We start from the raw sequence: 20,684 nt of genomic DNA, 5'->3' as shown, positions 1-20,684 counted from the left end.
CTTATATGTGTGTGTCTGTGTGTGTGCACGCGCGCGTGTGTATGCATATATAATAATCGCAATAAAGAAATAAAAATTTGATGTGTGACGAGGTCATTTTTTTTTTTCTTTCATTATTTGTTTTGGCTTTTAATGAATTTGCATTTATTTATATTTTGTTTTTCTTCTCGTTGCCCGCTGCCTGGTATGGAAGGTATGAAACGTTAGGTAAGGTAGATACATAGGTAGGTAAATTGTAATATTTGGTAATTTTTTTTTGGTTTGTTTTTGTTTTATACCGATGAAGAGAGTGAGAGTAGTAATAATACAGTAATAATAACAATAGTAATAATTACCATTTTAAAGTACCGACCTACGAAGTACAAATACTTTTAAGTTAATTCACAATTAAACATTGTACTTTATAGGGTGTATTTTAAAGTCGTTTTTTTTTAAATTTGTTATTTAATTAAAAAAATGACATTTTGTTTTTAATGAAAAAGAAATAACACTAGAAATCCATTTTTTTTCTTTTTTTTTATTTCTTAGATCACAAACCATATTTTTGGAAAGTTTTTCATTTTTGGGAAATTTTTTTCCGATAAATTCTTTTTAAGATTTCCGCATATTATTCCTGATATTGATTAAAATTAATTTGGGAAAGGAGGAATGGGGTTGTTACATTTTGTGATTTGTTGACATTTTGTGATGTTTTGGTCTTTCTTGGTAATATTTTGGTAATTTAACTGAATAATTGATATATTTTCGTATACAAAATGCTTCAACTGGTTTTGGCTTCTTGTTTAAAAACATATATAGATAAGAATTTCGTTTTTTTCCCCAAATACCTTCAATCAGTTCTTTTCAGTGGGAATATTTATTTGTCTCCCTTTTCTTTTGCTTTTATATATACTGCGAAAAAATTTGAATCTTTTTTTAATGTAAACACCTAAAACAACATTTTGATGTTGGAGACTAACAACTGACACCCCATTAGTTTATGAGTGTATTTTCATAAAAACTTAACTATTTAAAATTTTTCTTCTGTATTTTTTTTCGGTAAAAATTTCATTCAATTAATTCACTCTTTCTTCATAAACTCTTACAAATGTTTCATCAGTTTTCATCAATTTTGATTCCAAATTTTTTCTTCATTTTCTTCCCCTTTTATCATTCCCTTTTTTCCTTTTCCCTATATTTCCTCCTCCATCTTGGCTATTTTTTTTTATATATTAAAAAAAGTTAGTTTTGTGCCTTTTTGTTTACATTTTCTTTTTTTATCAAATGAGTGCATGTATTTTCCTTTAACCTTAATTTCTTCTTTTTTTCTTTTCTCTTATCAAACTGTTATTTTTTTTTATACTTTAAATTCTTTATTTATTCCATTTTTGTAATATTCATTTATTTTTAAAAACGTTTTCTTTTCATTGATTTTTTTTCCTTTAAAGATTGGGGATGTACCAAAAAGTGAATTCAGAAAAAATAAGAAAATATGTCTTCGATGTAGTAAATTACTGTGTATATATCTTTACAGGTGTGTAAAAATAAGAGATGTTGGTAGATAGATAGATAGGTAGACAGACAGGTAAGTCTGTGATGGCAGATATCATCAACAGCACATACACACACATTTTCTTCTTTTATTTCTTCTCTGTGGCAGCAAGGGTGGAGGCTGTTTCAGAAGGGTTACCATTCGTCTCGACCAATGAGGCCATCACTTAATACATCCTCTGCCGTTTGGAAAGCGAGCACTAGGATTGCCAATTGCTCCTTGAGGGTGGTGAATTCGCCAGTAGCTTCCCCAGTCATTGTTGCAGAAATTACCCCTGGGAATATAAGCTGTTCATCGATGTTGTCCGGATGTGGTGCCATCAGAACATTTCTGCAAGAAAACACAACATTTATCATACTTGAAAAAAAAAGGAAAAAAAAGTTGAATAATTGGAAAGATTGAAAGGGAGATGGAGAAAGAAGGAAAATGGAAAGAGATGATAACAAAAGAGAGTAAAGATTAGATGTTGAACAGATAGATCAAATAGTATATAATTTAATTTCAAATAACAGGAAATGGAAACCATTGAAGGGTTAGCCGAGGTCAAATTGATGAATTCAATTTGAAAATTGCTTAGGCTGTTGAGAATGTACTAATATAACATCACATGGCTCAAAGAGAGAGGGTGATAGAAAAGAGGGTTCATTTGTAAGCATGCATAGGCGTCAAACATGTAATGACATGGGCAACTAATTAGTGATTTAGATCTTTGTGTCTCTGCTTTATTCCTCACAAGTCAGTAGTTTGGAATGAAGATCATGCAACAAAATAATACATATCTCCCAGACAAAAATGTAAACTAGTAATGACAGCATTGAAAAAGGAATTGTGTTTGTTGTTGTCACTAGATTGCATGTAGCTGGTAGGTAAGAAGCTGTCGGAGACTGTTTTTTTTCTTCAGATTGTCAATGTGAGACTGTAATTCGGTTTGGCAAGGAGAAATAGCTCAAGAGTTTTTTTTTTGTTTTTTTTTACATAGGATTCACCACTTGCAAACAGTAGTCAATGGGACAATGTCATAGGTAAATTGGATTACTTAAGGAGAACGGCTCATCAAGAACTTGTTTATCTAAGACGACCATGTTGTAATCAACTGGAAAGTAGGCATACGGAAGAGTTCCACATGCGTGCAGTTCTAAAAAAGAAGCTTTGTTCCTGGAATCTATATTTAGGTTTAGGCGCAGATAAAGAGTGTGGGAAATTATTGATAGTGTTTTCAGCTAGATGATTGTTTTTGTGAAAGTTTGTCGAGGGGAGACCATAGATTGGAGCTTAGATGAACACTTGCCATGAAAATAATGATAAAGCAGAGACAGGCTCGCAACGTCTCTTCTGTGAGAAAGAGGTTACAGGGAAGAGAAAAGGGCATCCCCTACAAAGCTATGAAATCTATTTTGAATTCTATCAAGGCAGGATAAGATATTTCTAACAGCTCCTGTCCAGATGTGGTAACAATACTCCATCCTTGGACGTACCTGGCTCTTATATAGGTTGAGAATTGCATCAGCAATGAGATATCTACTGGATCGATAGAAGGATCCCACCATTTTTCCAGTGACCTTAGCAACCTTTATTCAACTTAATTATTTTAAATTCAAACGAGAGTTATAACGATTTTGATGGATTGACATGGAAATAATGAATTAAAAAAAGGCTTAGAAATGTAATTGTGATGGGAAATTATCAGCAGACAATCTTCCAAAGTTGATTACTGAGTGAAAAATGTTTTTTCAACCTTAATTTGTTATTTTTAATAACACGAGCAAAGTCAAATTATTTAAACAAAAGTTCTTTTTTTAATGAAAGCAGTTTAGAAAACATCTGAATAAATTCAAATTTTTATACTTTCAAGTTTCATCATAATATTTGATGCATATTTAAAATTATACTTATTTAAAATAAAAAAATGAAAGAAAAATCTTTATGATGTATGTACTCGTTATGGAATGAAGATGTCATATTCCAAAAATCAGTGGGTTTGACTAGTAACTTTTTTATTTGATTAGTAAACGAAAATATTTAGTTATCAAAGGTCAACTTAAGATAAATTTGTCTGTAGAGCCCTCACCAAACAATAATGTGTGGATGGGAACTTATATGACGTTGAACAATCATCATTTCCTCGTCATTGCATCAATTCTATCATATGTCTACCTTTTCTCCACGTTAAAAAAAACGACCTTGGTGTCTAATTCTGTCCTGTGGGGAGGCATAGTAAATAGGTACAACTATGTCCATGTTTTCTATATGAATAGAAACGTTTGGATCGTTACAGGATTCCAGTTCGCAGCATCAAACCAGCAACCAACACACTTGGACCAACAGTCAGCAGCATCGCCAACACGTCGACGGGAAGGACTGCCAACCTTTCAATATCAAACCGAGAATAAAAATATAAATTTAATCCCTTTGTGTTTTTCTTGTGACCATACGCTTATTTGTAACACTGGTGTCAGAAGCGTGCAACAAGAGTACTACGCAAGCTTCACCTGAGCCAAACTCTTATTCTCATCAAAGAGTAATAAACATTGCTATTCAACTTGAAGACAGAAGCAACACAGGCATCCAAAGATGCAGTACGAGAGATTCAAGCTGACATAAATGATATACCGACTGCCCTAAAATCAACACCACTCACAGCTCAAAAGAATGGTGATTACAACCTGGTTATGCGCCAACAAACAATATGTGACATCATGAGACTACAGAAAACCATTCAACCTGGAAATGACATGTATCAGTCCATTACGGGTCAAAAAGTCTACACAATTCATGGCACACCAGAACTAAACACCTGTCCTAACCCGGAAGGCGAATTTGTCAAGTCCATGAAAGATTAACTTGACCAAAGTACCTTTCAGCACATGGTTGACTCAAAACGGGACACGTTCACTTTAAAAAAACTAAACAAATATCTACTAGCAACTTATGGTAGCCAGATGACAAACTTTCAACACCTTAGAATACAACACCTGGAATAATGAGATGGTGAAAAATTAACAGATTTTGAAAGCTGATCTGAAAACACTCTAAAACACATAAAAAAACAAATACAAAAAAGACAAAAGCACTGAATTAACAGTCGACAGGTTTCATCATAAGCACAATGCTCATAAGTGATAAAGAAAAAATCTGGAATGCAAATCTCTACCCTCACTTTATCACAACGATGGATAATCACTACACCATGATTGGTCTAACGTACAAAGGCAAACGATATCTAGGTCATGGTGTAAAATCTGATGACATGACTTCACATGTCACTGTGTATTACTCACAGAAACAACAACAATCTAAAAAAAAAATGCACGAACATGAATAAGCCAACCCAATTCAGCAGACATTGTGTGTGTGAGGTGTGGATAGCAATTTGCTAACTTGGATAAAACTGACAAATTTAAATATGGAAAAGGAAAAATAAAGATGTAATAGACCAGATGTGACCCGTTGTGTCAGTATTTGCTAAATCCATATAATACTACAATTCTGCAGACTTTGTTATCTTGGATGTTTTTTATTCTCCTATATACTGGATGACACCACAAAGGGATAGCATTATATGCTAAAACAGATGAAAGACATCAGGAAGATCCTTTATAATCTCAGACAGAATGAAGTAATGAAAGTATGTTGCCATTCATTAAAACAGAGAACGTAAAAGACCTGTGACCCTTCCATGTTTTCTTGTGCCTTTCTTTGTAAACAGAACTTGCTACTTCAACTGTTCTACAAAACTCTCATACATTTCAACGTAACTATACCATCGAAAGCTCCTGTTCTACATGCATCTATATGCACTTACTGTCTATATCTAATCTCCTTCTGAGATCAGATTTCAATTTGTCTTTAAGACTCACATTACACATCCATTTTATCATTCTCATGTCATTTCTCTCCATATTCTTAAGCCTTACTGGCCAGATTCCATACATCATCACATTGTATGCAAGTCATCACACTGTATGCAAGTCATCACACTGTATGCAAGTCATCACACTGTATAAACATCATCACACTGTATAAACATCATCACACTGTATACACATGCCTGATAGACTCCGCAATTCAACTGGTTAGTAGCAGCAGAAGTTCCCTTAATTTACTTCATCCACTTCTAACCAAGAGCAAGAGCAACCACACTAACACCTGCTAAATCCAATGGTAACAAAATTTATGAACGACCTTAATAGCTTTACCATCAAGACATACTTTCTCCACATCTTAGTTCTCGCCCATCTCCATTGTTTTACACTTGTTTCACACAAACTGGTTACCTATAATTCCACTACATTCTTTGTGTACACAATGCTTACAAATCTCTTTATACCAAAATCGTAAATGTTTTGACATATGATTGATTTGTACATTAATAACACCCTACCTGAGAATTCTACCTTCAAACTCCTCGGCCTAACATTTGCAGGCAATATGAACTGGAACAAATACATAGAGGACATTGCAAAGGCTGCTGCAAAGAAGGTGGGTTCCCTCTATCGAGCTAGAAGACTACTTACACCTGAGAGTATCCTGTATCTTTACAAGGCCACCATTCGCCCATGCATGGAGTATTGTTGCCATATCTGGTCTGGTGCATCTACCACTAGTCTCTCTCTCTTAGATAAAGTCCAAAAAAGAGTTGTCAATCTAATCGGTTCCACTAAGCTCCAGCCCTTGTCTCATCACCGCAATGTTGCATCACTGTGCCTGTTTTACAAATATTTCAATGGAATGTGTTCTGATGAACTCATTTCATTTGTACCCCCTCGACGTACATATCCTTGACAAACCCACTTATCAATAAGATCTCACCCCTTCACTGTTGATGTCCCTAAATGCTAGAAAGCTTTCTATTCTAATAGTTTATTCCCTCAAACAGCTAGACTTTGGAAATTTCTTTCTACTCCCTGCTTCTCTGGCTGTACTGATATGCAGAATTTTAAATGTAACATAAACAAATATCTTGTTAATCTTTCCTAGACATGGCCCCAAATAGAAGCCCTTTACGTCCAAGTGGCGATACGCTTTGTAAGATGTGAACATGAGTTAAAAAGAAAAAAAAAATAGCATTTGAAGAGATTTTTGTTGAATAAAACATAGTCTTCCCATTTTTGGTCAGACTCAAGGTCACGTAACTACAGTAATCTTTAAGGAACCAGTATATCAATATGATTATAATCATATATGCATTTTAATTAAATTAAGTAATTTATTTATTTATTTTTATTTTATTTATTTTGTGTGTGTGTGTGTGTGTGTGTGTGTGTGTGTGTGTGTGTGTGTGTGTGTGTGTGTGTGATTTCTCTATAGGTACACTATACCGAGCAAGGGACAAGGGCTGCAGATGATCATTAATGAGTTCCACTAAAAAATTAAAATGGCTGCTCCTACCTCTTTTTATCATAAGGGGAAGATAACTCCCTGTTATAGGAAGTACCAGGAGCAAATAACTCCGCAGTACTTCTTGCATGAGGAGCGGGTACTATTTCAACACAGGAATAGATAACTTTTACGTGTACATCACTAACATTGGAAAAGGTCAGTATAGATCCATAAGAGGGCAATGAAAGGAATACTTGCCAAAAAAGTCCTCTTTGCCTCTTGGCAACTTACCTACATTGTATCTGCAAAACATTTTTAATCAGTACAAAGAAATCCATACTAAGAAACAGTTTTTCAATCATACTTTACTCCAACCACCACCACCACACGTGATCGATCCTTGTTCAATGAAACCCGGTACCCAATTCATTCATACATCCTGTCTATTAGAAACTCCTGACAAAACTTTACTTACTTGTAATGGGGCTGGCCAGGAAGACCACGGTCGACTATAAATGCTCGAGACAGATGGATCAGTTGATGATTAATTAAATGTATTTCATATTCACTGAAATAGAAGAAAAAAAAACTTTCAATAAACAGACAAAACTGTTAAGTTGCAAATATTTTATTACAAAAAGAAAAAATCATTCAAATTTCTTTTCTTTTTTTTTTTAAATTGAAACATTTCTTATTAATTTTGGGCTGTATCTGCAGAGAACGAAAAAGTTCTTTTGCTTGTTTGATTTTTTTCTCTGGTTTTTATTTTCCTTGCAAGTAAAATTCATTTCGTTGTGCTGTCATGTGAAAGGCATGCTGTTGTTGTCAGATGCATAAGATGTCATAGAACTCTTCTGTGTGTGAGCCTTTTTTACCGCATGTCTGCTTTACAGATATAAAAATTGGTATTAAAGCTCTTGGAAACCTCATTAAAAATATTTTAAAACTTTGAATAAACAAACAAAACTGTTTTTGGAACATGTTAAGATGCAAATATTTTATTATAAGGCGAAATAAATAAAAGAAAGAAAAATTAATTTAAAATGAAAATAAAATAAAAATAAAGGAGAAATATTTCTTGCTGATTGAGCCAATTTAAATTTTTGTCCCAATAGAAGTAAATAGAGACTACACTGCATTTTCCATCTTATCAAAGCATGACTAATAAGTCCACAGCTGGCAGCAGACCCCCCCCCCCACTTTTTTTATACTTATTCTTTAGACGCAAATCTCACTTTATAAATTCCCAAAGCCCCAACAGACACATACTGCCTTACTTCAGACATTGAGCAGTGAACATGTCTGCCTTAAATAGTCTCTACTTTTTGTATGTTCATTCAAGAAATATATTCATTTGATATTGATCAAGTAGTTTTATTTTTATAAAGAAAATCATTTTTAAAAGATTAATAAGAAGTTTTCGGCATTATAACATAAATCAAGAAACTATAAATTATTGTTGAGTAATCGCCCTTTGATTCTTGACATTTTTTTCATATTGATGGACAAAACAATTATTTTTCAGACACTCATAAAATTTGATTTTCTTAGGGGAAAAAAAACAAACTATTTGATCAAGTTACATGAATTTTGGAATCTAACATTTTCGTTTTGTGATGGTGTCATGGGATGATATATTTTCCCCTTACGATATGAAGAGATTATGATTTATTACACAAAAGATAATATTAATTATCCGAATAATAACATATAATAAAAATAAAATATAATAAAAATAATTAATAATATTATTATGAATTATAACAAAATAAAAATACTTATAATATTATATAATAATAATAAGACTAATGAATTACTTAATTAAAAGGAAATAACAATAAAAGATTATATAAAATAATATAAAAAGTATTACTCAAGAATTTGAACGTAAAGCGTTTTTCTTAGCATCTCTGGAGATTTTAAAAACATGGAACAAAAAACATTCTAAACCGTCTGTTTCCAAATCTTCTCTAGCGGAAGCTATAAATAGTGAATGATCGTTATTTTTAACTTAGTTATAACACAATGTTGGGATGCAATGAGAGGCGACCACCTATTATAACTCTGACCGAAGGAAAACACAAGAAAACTCGAGTCGTTAAAATAACAGATGAACTAAACAAGATACAGAGAAAAATCTCTTTCATCAAGAACTGGTAAATATAGATTTTTCTGAATCATATTTGACTAAAAAGCATTTATGTCTAAAAGATAAAAACAAACATTACTATAAAAACAGTTACTTCTATTAAAAGAGAAATAACTAGAAAACAGAATTATTTCCTTTACACTTTTGATTATAATCAGCTTATGAGACATTCGTTTTTCTTTACTATTTTTGATTTTGTTTCTCTTTTTCTTTATTAATAAAAAATTTATTTTTCTTTTCAAATTATCTTTTTTTTACTCTTTTATTTTTCATTGATATGTTTGCGGTGTTCCGATACCCCTAAACTAGGAACAAATCCGTAACAGATGGTACGTACATTATGAAGATTTTTCTGTATTTTTGTTTTTTTAAATTAGATTGTATTCTAAACAAGATCCGATTATTCAATTGTTTTGTCTGTAGAGTTATGCTCATGCCTCGGACTAACTACTCTACACTAAACAGATATGCTGTGGTTATTCTTAATTTTAATCTTATTGGCCTTGTCTTTGGCTGTCCTTTTGGCTGTGTTTTCTATACAAGCAATGTGCATGTGTGCATGCGTGCATGCATGTGTGTGTGTGTGCATGTGTGTGTGTGCGCGCATGTGTGTGTGCGCGCATGTGTGTGTGTGTGTGTGTGTGTGTGTGTGTGATTTGAATCTCGGTGCTAGTCTCTGTATCTCAGCTAAGTCTTTCCTTTCTGAAATTCAGGATCTCAGCTAAAACTAACTGTAATCCTTCTCTGCCGAACTCTGTTGCCATTCTCTCCCTAACAGGTAGCATTTTACAAATATATCTATTTTTCACCAGAAATCATACACGTTCGTTTTTTTTTTAAGCTTACTTCCACCGGAAACTAAATATGTCTGTCTTTATTCTCATCCTTCCGAATTTTCTATTTTGATCCCTGCCCTCGCCATATATATCATGAGAAACACTCAAGTGAGTATAGCATCAATTTATCAGCATTTGTGTGAGTTCAGATAGATTTGATCTGTATTGTATGTATATGTAGAAGTATGTATAGTAGAATGTTATGAAATTACCTGAGATTTTTGACTGGCAAGTCTTTGTATATCTGGAAGAAATCATCTGCAGCCCTCGAGAAATTGTCCATTGCTCGGTATAGTGTACCTATAGAAAAAATGATACGCAAAATAAATAAATGCAATTAAAAAGCATTTTTTTTAAAAAATAATTTCTACAATAGATTTCTTTTATGTAAGACTGAGTTTAGTTGTTATTTTTTGTTGTTCTTTCACTAAAAGTAAAGTATATACACCCTGTCGGTGTAAATAGTTAACAAATTTTAAAAATCTTAAAAAATCTTTTTCAATGGCTTTTTCATATAAGTAAGAAATTGTCCTTGAACAATTTCAAGTTCATAATAATAAAAAAAATAGTTAGCATGCACATCTTCCACATCAGTATAAATTTTCTTACAGACTCAAAATTGAAAACATTTTTAAAATTCACAATTAGCTCTAATTCTATTAGTTTGCAAAATATATTAGGATAAATATTTTTTAGATTTTGATCCCAAACAAAGAATATTATCACAAAATGATATACTATGATAGGAATCAGATTTATAGGGGGTGGTGAGTTACACAGTCACTTAAATTTCTGCGTATTGGTACGATCAGTTGATGATCAGACAATCACTGAAGTGTCCCCAAATCAATTTCAACGAGTCATTTGAAGTATGGAGAGTTGTCTATTCCATTGACACCACTGCAAGCAAGATTGTGAATTTTATTAATGATTTAATAGATGACATTTTTTGAGGTTTCAAGTAAGACACTTTATCAAATCCCAACACTAGCGTACTGTGCCTGCAATAACCCTTATCCCCGAGTGGCTTCCGGGCCTTGATAAGTGGTGACCACCTTGTAAAAAAAAATAAAATAAAAAACATGTAAAAATCTAAAAATACTTCATTTGAACTAGGTATGCTCTCTTTTTTCATGTGTGTGTGTGTGTGTGTGTGTGTGTATGTATATATATATAAGTAAAATTGTCTGTGTGTTTACATTTTTTCTACAAAACTACTCTGTCAATTTTCAGTCTACACTCGAGATTTGACATATGGGGTATTGAGATTTGGGAAAATCTTTTCAATCGGTTTTCGGCCAGAAATTTGACTATCAAGGGATCAAAGTTCAACAATCTGACCTTTGAAAACTCTGCCAAACTCCTCCGCCTATTTTGGGTCTAAATACTTAAAATTTTAGATATATATTACTTGGACAAGGATACAACTTTTTAATTTGATTTGAGCCCAAAACAATAAATGTTAAGAGCTCAAAATTGGGGCCAAAGTTAAAAAAAATTTACCCTCTTCAGTCCCTACCAAATTACTCAACCGATTTTTGGTCTAAACATTTGAAATTTTACATAAAGTGTATTCAGACATAGGGCAAGGTTTTTAATCGGTTTTTGGCCAAAAATTTGGTTTCCAAGGGGTCAAAGTTCAAAAGATTTTACTTTTGCAATGTTTAGCAAACTATTCAGTCAATTTTGGGTCTAAACATTTGAAATTTTACATAAAGGGTATTTAGACATGCTTTTAAATCAGTTCTGGGGTCAAAATTTGGTGGCCAAAAGGTCAAAGTTGAAAGAGTTGACCTTTGCACACTCTACCAAACTCCTCCACGAATTTTGGGTCTAAACACTTGAAATTTTAGATGTAGGCTACCTGGACATGAGTCAAACTTTTAATATATATATACATATGCACATAAAGTTATGAACAGTAAATAGGGCCCGAGCAAAGCCGGGCTGAAAAGTATATATATATATATATATATATATATATATATATATATATATATATATATATATATACATACACTTGACCTCTACGTTCCCTACCAAATTACTCCACAAATTTTTGTCTAAACATTTGAAATTTTACATAAAGTACATTCAGACATAGGGCAAGCTTTTTAATTGTTTCTTTACTGAAAATTTGGCTTCCAAGGGGTCAAAGTTCAGAAGACCTTATCTTTACGATCTCTAGCAAACTGTTAAGGAACAGTCACCTGTTCTTGTAAGTGAGTAAATATGAGATAGGCTAGTCCAGAATTCGAACCTGGGAAGCTAGGTTTGGAATTGAGAATTCCGATCATAAGTTAAAATAAATAATACAGATATGTTATTGGAAAGGAATGCGTTGTTAGCAATGTTATTGAAAAAGGAATGTGATGATGCAATTTTGTTTCTGTTAATGAAATGGAATTAAAATTGAGGTTATCTAATAGAAAATGTTAAACATATTTGTAAAGTGGGTTAACCGAAAATTAGGTTAGAGAAATCAGTCTTTGTAAACATGTGAGGAACAATGCATGTTTAGACACGTGAGACATGTCAGGCCATGAGATCGATATGCACGTTGTTTGGTCATGCAATAACGTCATGAGTTCTCAATATAGTTAGAGCTTTAGGTCAGTCAGTCAGTCAGACAGGGGAGTCGGGAGGGGAGAAGAGAGAAGACAGAAGTTGGACAGACAGAGCTGACATCCGCCTTGGAAGCGAAGGTTAGAAGAAGGAAATCATGTAGAGACTTTGAATTCCTTGATGCGAAGCCATTGACTGGTCAAATGGAATAAACGAACATCACCATAATTTTGTAACTGTCATCTTGTGTTATATCATTCAACAGATAAAGGTATTGTGAATTTGTATTATAAGACTTGTGTTCTACTCATCTGTATTTATAAAAACTTGTGTATAAACTCATCTAAGAATGTGTCTCTATCATCTTAAGAATGTGTCTCCCTCTCAGTATCAAGAAATAATGAATGTTCCTTCATTATGATAAAAGACAGAAAAAATCCTCATCTTAAAAATATATGTGTTAAAGAAATATAATGTTTATAGAAATACTCCCAGAACTGTCAGACTGTATAAATATCAATCTATCTATCTGTATATCCATCCCTTCTCATTGTGTATTACATGTTCCCGGCTCTGTCTATCAAAATGTCCCTGTTTCTGTATTAAAAATGTACCCTCTTTATATATACCCTGTCTATGTCTCCAATATGAACAAGCAACAACAAATATAACATACGTCATCCCTTCTAATATAACCCCTACATAACAAAACTATTTTGGATCTAAACATTTGAAATTTTACATAAAGGGTATACAGACATGCAGCAAGGTTTTAATCAGTTTTTGGGCGAAACGTTGGCAATGCTGAGCTGCGCGTACTGTGAAATTTTTGTATTGATCCGCGCAATATAAACAGCTTGCCATCGTAATTGTTGAATCCATGGTATTTGAGATAATTTGAGAATTATCAACAAGGCAGCTTGTTTCATCATAAAATGGGTCGTAAAGGTGGATTGAGTAATTCTGAAAAGAGTACTATTACAGAATAGGTAGCAAAAGTTAAAACTACCCTCGAAATATCGAAAATGATAGGAAGGTTCCATCAAACTGTGAAGAACTTTGTCAAGGACCCTACAAAGGTACGTAAGAGAGCTGATAAAGTTTATTTTTATTACATTTTCACCCCAAACAAGGCACATTGCCACTTTGATGTAGGGGGCTACTATCAGGGACATAAGCTGCAGGGGTACTATGTAGGGAGTTGGGCAGCAAGATGGCGGTTCATGTTACACTTGAACTTCTGCATGTCAGTATAGTTGGGGAAGTAGGCACCTGGAAGAGAATTCTAAAGTCTAGCGATTCTGGGGAAGAAACTACTGGAGTAGAAAGTTTTCTTACATCTAGGTATATCTACTGTGTAGAGGTGGGATTTAGCTTCTTGTCGGGTTTGTCAGGGGTATTTACATCGAGGGGGTACAAGAGCATTCACCATTAAAGTACTTGTAGAACAGGCAGAGAGATGCAACATTTTGTCGATGGGACAGAGGCTGGAGCTTAGATGACAGTTCAGGACCTATCAGATTGGTGACTCTCTTTTGAACCTTGTCTAAGAGCGAGAGACTAGTAGCAGATGCTCCAGTCCAAATATGACAACAATACTCCATACATGGGCAAGTGGTGGCCTTATAGAGGTACAGGATACTTTCGGGCGTTAGTAGCTTTCTAGCACGATAGAGAGAACCTACCTTCTTCGCAGCGATCCTGGCAATACTCTCAATGTAATTGTTCCAACTCATGTTTCTTGTGAATGTTAGGCCGAGGAGTTTAAAAGATGTACTTTCAGATAAAGAGTCATTGGCTATTGCTATTGGTGGTAGAGAAGGTTTCTTGTAATTATTGAAGGAAACAAGTTTAGTCTTGGCAGCATTGAATGAGACCATCCATTTTTGTCCCCATTCTACTACAGATCGGAGGTCATCCTCTAGTGTTTCTGCCATTTCTTTAGATATATGTTCATTTTTTTTCCTTTAGTGTCTTAGCTTGGTGTCATCAGCATATATACCCATCTCACAGACAATCTTGCCAGGGAGGTCATTTATGAATATTAGGAATAATAGAGATCCAAGGATAGACCCTTGAGGCACTCCCGCATTTATATCATATTGTTTAGACGTATGACCGTCGAGGATAGCCTGGATTTTTCTCTTATCTAAGAAGGATTTAATTATGTTAAGTATTCGTCCAGTGATACTGTATAATCTGATTTTCCTGAGAAGACCATCGTACCATACCCTGTCATATCTAGGACTACCGCTCTAATCTCCCCTGCTTTGTCCAGTGTATGGTATATGTTCAGAGATTACAGCTATATTGTTGGTCAGTCAGAAGTTTAGCATCTGTAAGGTGATGGACTAGAGCTTGGTTAATTACGGTCTCAAATATTTTGGCGAAAAGTGGGAGGAGGCGATAATTTACTGGGTCAGTTCTTTCACCAGAATTCTTGAATACTGGTACCACAGAAGCAGTTTTCCAGCAGGCAGGAAAGCAAGATTCATTAATGCATTTGTTGTAAAGTTTGGAGAGAACTTGAGCTACTTCGGCAGAGCACTTTTTTAATAGCATAGCTGGGATGAGATCGGGTCCACATCCTTTTACAGTGTCAAGATTCTTTATGATAACATGCACCTGAGCAGGGGTGATTTTCAGATCATCTAGTGTGGCGTCTGTCCGCAAAGGAAAATCAGGGAGGGGGGTGGTTAGCAGGGTCCAGTGTGGAGTTGGAAGCAAACCGGCTGGCAAGCATGTTAGCCTTCTTGGTTGCTGAGCAAACAACTTCATGATTGTTGGATAGTGGGGTAATAGTTGATTACACTGTTATAGATTTTCCAGAAGTCACGGGTTCCTAATTTCTGTGCTTCGGTGCATTTTTTGGTGGTTTCAGTAAATTCTCTCTTAGCTGTCGCTATTTCTTTCTTACAGTTACTTCTGGCTTCTATATACTTCTGTCTGTTTGAACTGGACTTATGTCAGTTAAATCTGTGGTACACATGCTGCCTTTGCACTATGGCAGCTGCACAAGTAGAAGTAAGCTTAGAGTTTAGGGCGATTTCAACCATTATCACTGCATGATCGCCGTTCCCAAGTGGGCTGTGGGCATTTGTTACACAATCATCGGAACTGTGGTCAGAAACAGATCTAAAAGTGATGTGTGTTGTTCTTGTTGGTCTGGGAAACGGGTTGGAAACGTAACCATCTGTGATAGGGAATGAGATGTACAGGAGCTATGTGTTGTGCTACCAGCTGCATCTGTCTAAATAGAAAATCCAAACCAGTTACTGTGGTGGACATTGAAGTCACCAAATATATGCACTTGTGTGCTAGTGTCGAGGGAAAGTGCTGTATCTATGCTGTCAGAGACTTTGCTTATTGGGGTACAGTCCTGGGTCGAGGGAGAGCGGTAGAGAAAATAAAAGTAGCTCATGTTATGTTGCATGTTAAGTCTAAAGCACATAAAGGCTTGATCGTCCGATTCTAGTTTTGCTTCTCTAGTCAAGAGGAGGGTGTTTCGACTATAGACTCCAAGCCCGTGCATATGTCTGTCAGAGTCCTTACGGCAGAGTGGGAGATATCCAGGCATGTTAAAGTAGTAAGACAGGATGGACAAGTGTAGGTTAATCTCACTTAGTGCTAAGATATCCAGGGTGTTTTTTAGGAGAAATGCTTCAACATTGTTAAAATTTGTTCTAAGTCCACGGATGTTTGTAAACGCAAGCCTCAAGGGAGGAGGCAGGTTGGTTTTGTTTGAGTTTTGGTCTGGTTTAAGCATAATTTTTGATTGTACTGTCATTTTTTTTTAAGAGTTTCATTTTAGGTAAGGGGTGCTGAACAAGTGGTTATGCAGAATACCAGACATGCAACACAAGTAGACCATCAGTTGACCTTCCATCTACTAGGATTGTGGCCTCAGGAAAGCCCACCAAGGATGAATGCAGGGTCCCCTTCCATGCGCAACATGGCACTATAAACATCCCAATATTATACAACTGTTGATGGAGCAGCTGCTCTAAGCACTACTAAAGAGTTAGGGAACAGCAGCCAGTAACTGTCAATCTGGTACTCTCAACCCATCAGATGATGGTCAACCCAATCTACTTGCACTGGCATTGCGGAATTCAAGCACTCCCAAGTGCCAGTGTCAGGAGTGGGGAAAACGGCGTCCATTGCCCTAGTCAGGAAACAAGATTGACCACTGCGTGTTTCTGTCGAATCCTTATGATTCAACCTCTATGCCTGGCTAATAGGCAAAGAAGGAGTATGGAAGCCGGGCAATAAACAGAGCCTATCTCCTCCTTAAGCAGTTTAGGTTTGCAGACCGGTAATTTGTTTGAGTCACCAGCTCTAGGAAGGTTGTTATCCAAGACTGGAGAGGCCTCCCTCTCCTTAGATTTAGGTTCAGAGTTTTCCTTCTCCTAGATGGATGAGTTCTTTCACGCCGTTCTCTACTCCAAATTAAACGTGAAGTTGTTAAGAACCCTGGGCAGACAAGTCGAGAAGTCTTTGACCAAGCCGGATTAAAGAATGTCTCAAAAAGTACTCTATGTTGCCTTCTGAAATAAGTGGCAAAGTCTGTTATGCCATGACAAAGCCTCCATTTAAGCAACATCACATACAAAACCGATTGAAATGGGCAGAGGATAACATGAAAATGGATTTTTCCAACGTTTTGTTCATGGATGAAGCGCGTGTCACTCTTGATGGCTCAGATAGCTAGAGCAAGGGGTGGGTCCTAGATGGATGACATCGTCATCAGCGTTTAAGGTGCCAACAAGGTGGTGGTGGTGGGATAATGATTTGGGCTGGGATTATCGGAAGCACTTTAGTTGGCCCATGGAGAGTCCCAGAAGTCGTAAAAATGACATCAAATGCTTACATAGCTTTTCTGAAGGAGCACTTTGAACCATGGCTGAAGAAGCAAAGGTTGACGCTCAGAAGAACCATTATTTTTATGCGGGATAATGCTCTCTCGCATACAGCAGACCAAAGCTAAGAGTATTTACAACTGGAGTTCTCTGGGCGACAGAAGATGGAGTGGCCTGCAAATTCACCAGATTTTAACCCAATTGAGAACACTTAGAGTATCATGAAGCGACGCCTCTATGCAAATGGACGCCAATTTAAGAACAAAGATAAGTTGTGGGATGCTCTCCAAGAGGTATCGCGAGAAATAACTGTTGATGAAATCACAAATTTGACTAATTCTGTGGACCAACATCTTTTACAAGTCATTCATAAAAAGGACCGCATATGCCCTACTAATTATGTCAACATAGAAATTGCTATGTAGTTATTGCGTTCTAAAGATTTTTCCTAGTTCATTTAACGTTTGAAAATTATTTCAATAAACAAGTTATGAGTATATTGTGTTTTTTTTCTCAACCTTGTAAATAACTTGACACACTGAAATCAACATATAGTCCTATCTTCTGCCATAGTTTCGCTAATATTGCTTTAAATACTTTTATTTTCTGACTGGAGTAGCTGAATAGTATTGTAAGCACTTTCTCAACGTTTCATGGATTTTTATTCACTCGTTCCTTAAATATTTAAAAAAAATGTAAACTCGTTAATAATTTGACACGCAGTGTATATATATATACAGTGTATCACAAAAATGAGTACCCCCTTACATTTTTTCAAATATTTAATTATATCTCTTCATGGGACAACACTGAAAAAGAATTTTTTGACACAATGAAAAGCAGTCTGTCTGCAGCATATATAAGAGAGTTAATTTATTTTCCCCTCAAAATAACTCAAAATATAGCCAAAAATATGTTGTCCAAAAAAATAATATTGTGGAGATGAAGTTGGGAAAGGTAACAAATTACTGCCTCAACATATGGAGTGCTATTGTTAAAACCTCAACATCGTTAACAAGTGTTTTGTCGACTATAAGACAACATTATAGCTTCCAAACTAGTGGCTCCAACTTCTTGGACTGTTTCTTTTAACTCCTTACATCAAATGACTTTATGCTTTGTCATGAGCATTTTTCATAAAAAAATTGCAATGGTTATCTACTTATGGAAACATTTCCATTGCAAAAGAAAAGATAAAACAAACGGAAACAATGTTCCATAGAAGGAATGGTGTAGGCAAACTTCCGAAATGGAGGTTTACAGTTGTCGATATATGAGTGCTCAAAAATCTTATAAATTAATCCAAATTTAGAGTTCAGGATATTTCGATCAATACCTATGCTCCCTTAATCCCTCTCCCACACACTCCTAGGCAATAAAAATATACCATTACTTTTAAGCATCAGTCATTATTCTTTAAAACGACATAATAGTAGTACCATACATGCAGAGCACAATAAGAAAAAAACAAACAAAAAACAAAAAAAAAACAAAAACAAATTCAAGTGAATAAACGAAACAAAAAATAAAACAAACAATATATAAAAACGAATCTTCACTTACTCAATGAGATTCCTGCCTGCTCATATGTTTTGTTAAAACGTCCAAGCATTTCACGGCCCACATTGAGTGCATGCCACACGTAGTTGTTGACATCCAAGGGAAGAATTAAGGAATCCGATAGACGAAGGACGACCTCGGCCACCACTTTGGCCACTGTCATATGCAGAGTGAGGTTTTTGTCAATAAAATCACGCAGGTAATCAAATGTATCAACCAATGTGTTATATGCTGGGTAGGTTGGCAGATAGGGATAAACCTGAGGCAGAAAATAAAAGACACGAAGGTCAAAGTTTAAAATAGCATTTTGATTTGATCCTTTATTGAGTACTCATACAATTAGTTAAAAAATTACAAAATGTCAATCTGAGAATGTTTTTAGAGAATACTAATTATTTGTGACCCACTGTTATATATATATATATATATATATATATATATATATATATATATATATATATATATATATATATATAAGAGAAAGAAAATTAAAACTGTAAGTTGAAATTTACAATCAAAATTTATTGTTTGACTGAATACTCCAAAAAACAATTTACAAAGTCCTTATTCCGCAGAGTTTCAAAGAATGCTATTCTTGTTATTCTTTTCATCAGAGGACAGAAAGAAATCAGCAAATTATATTTGTAGCAATGCTAGAATTTGCTGGTTATAGCATTAAGTGAAAGTACAATTTATTATAGTCATAAATTGCCAAGAAAAACAAGTGAAAAAATGTTTGATATGTAAATAAAAAATAAATCAGGTAAACTCTACATCCATTTGATTCCATTACTTTATATATATATATATATATATATATATATATATAAAATGAAAATTACAATTGAATTTACCAAAATGATCCAAGATGGTAAAATTAAAGTAAATTATAAATATTAAAGAATTAATATTTATAAAATTATCTCAGCCAGATATAAAAGCTCGATAAAACCAAATAAGAAATAGAGCTTATAATATGAGCAAACAGTTAACAAAATATGTTAAAAAACACTTTGAAATGAGTTAAAAACATATTTAATCTGAAAAGGAAACACTAGATAAATGGATAGTGTTTCCTTTTCAGATTAAATATGTTTTTAACTCATTTCAAAGTGTTTTTTAACATGTTTTATTAACTGTTTGCTCATATATATATATATATATATATATATATCTTTATATATATATATATATATATATATATATATATATATATACAGAGAGTTCCAAAAATTTGACGTCATTTTGCAGACCAATAATTTTGGCAATTTTCGTTGAAATTACCTCAAAGTTTTGCAGCTTGTATAAAAACAATTCAAGATTTTATGTTTAATTTTTGACATTTATTGCTTTTCAGGTTGAGAAATGCAGTTTACTTCAAAAGAAAAGTCATTTTGCGTGTTGGAATATGCTCGAACACAGTCACCCAAGACCGTACAGCATGCATTTAAAATGACATCGAATTTTTTGGGACATGCTATATATATATATATATATATATATATATATATATATATATATAGACATCTTGCTGTTCAACTCCCTACATAGTATCCTTGCAATTTATGTCCCTGATAGTAGCCCCCTACATTAAGATGGCACTGTGCCCATGTTTGGGGTGAAAATGGAATAAATAAAAATTGAAGCATAAAAACTTTTACAAAAATTACTTGATTCGGTATTAAATAACCCAAAAAGGCTTGATATGCCATAAAACAGAACAACTGGATCAAATCTCTCTTCTTCTCTTCTCTTTTTCTTTCTATTTCTGTCTGTCTGTCTTTCTCTCTTCCAAAATGTATTTATCTGCCTCTCTATTAGGACTAGATGTGATATCAAATTTAATATGAAATAAAATATGACCA

The 20,684-nt window shown here is 34.3% G+C and overlaps 1 protein-coding gene across 9 annotated transcripts in view; it reads right to left on the bottom strand.

Annotated features, from left to right (window-relative positions):
• Positions 1-497: 497 nt before the first annotated feature.
• LOC145297652 (N-acetylated-alpha-linked acidic dipeptidase 2-like) overlaps positions 498-20,684 on the bottom strand; it is a 1,311,662-nt gene continuing 1,291,475 nt past the window's right edge. For all 9 annotated transcript variants that reach the window (XM_080143816.1, XM_080143810.1, XM_080143817.1 and 6 more), the window contains 4 exons: positions 18,823-19,078; positions 10,048-10,135; positions 7,326-7,418; positions 498-1,861 (listed from right to left, as the gene is read on the bottom strand). In XM_080143816.1, coding sequence (XP_079999942.1) covers positions 1,666-1,861; positions 7,326-7,418; positions 10,048-10,135; positions 18,823-19,078 — 633 coding nt within the window. In that variant the 3' untranslated portion in view covers positions 498-1,665. The remainder of the gene's footprint in view (positions 1,862-7,325; positions 7,419-10,047; positions 10,136-18,822; positions 19,079-20,684) is intronic.

The sequence above is a fragment of the Euprymna scolopes genome, chromosome 18 (assembly GCF_053919585.1).
Source record: "Euprymna scolopes isolate OS-2025 chromosome 18, ASM5391958v1, whole genome shotgun sequence".
NCBI lineage: Eukaryota > Metazoa > Mollusca > Cephalopoda > Sepiida > Sepiolidae > Euprymna > Euprymna scolopes.
This window is presented reverse-complemented; position numbering and strand designations above follow the sequence as displayed.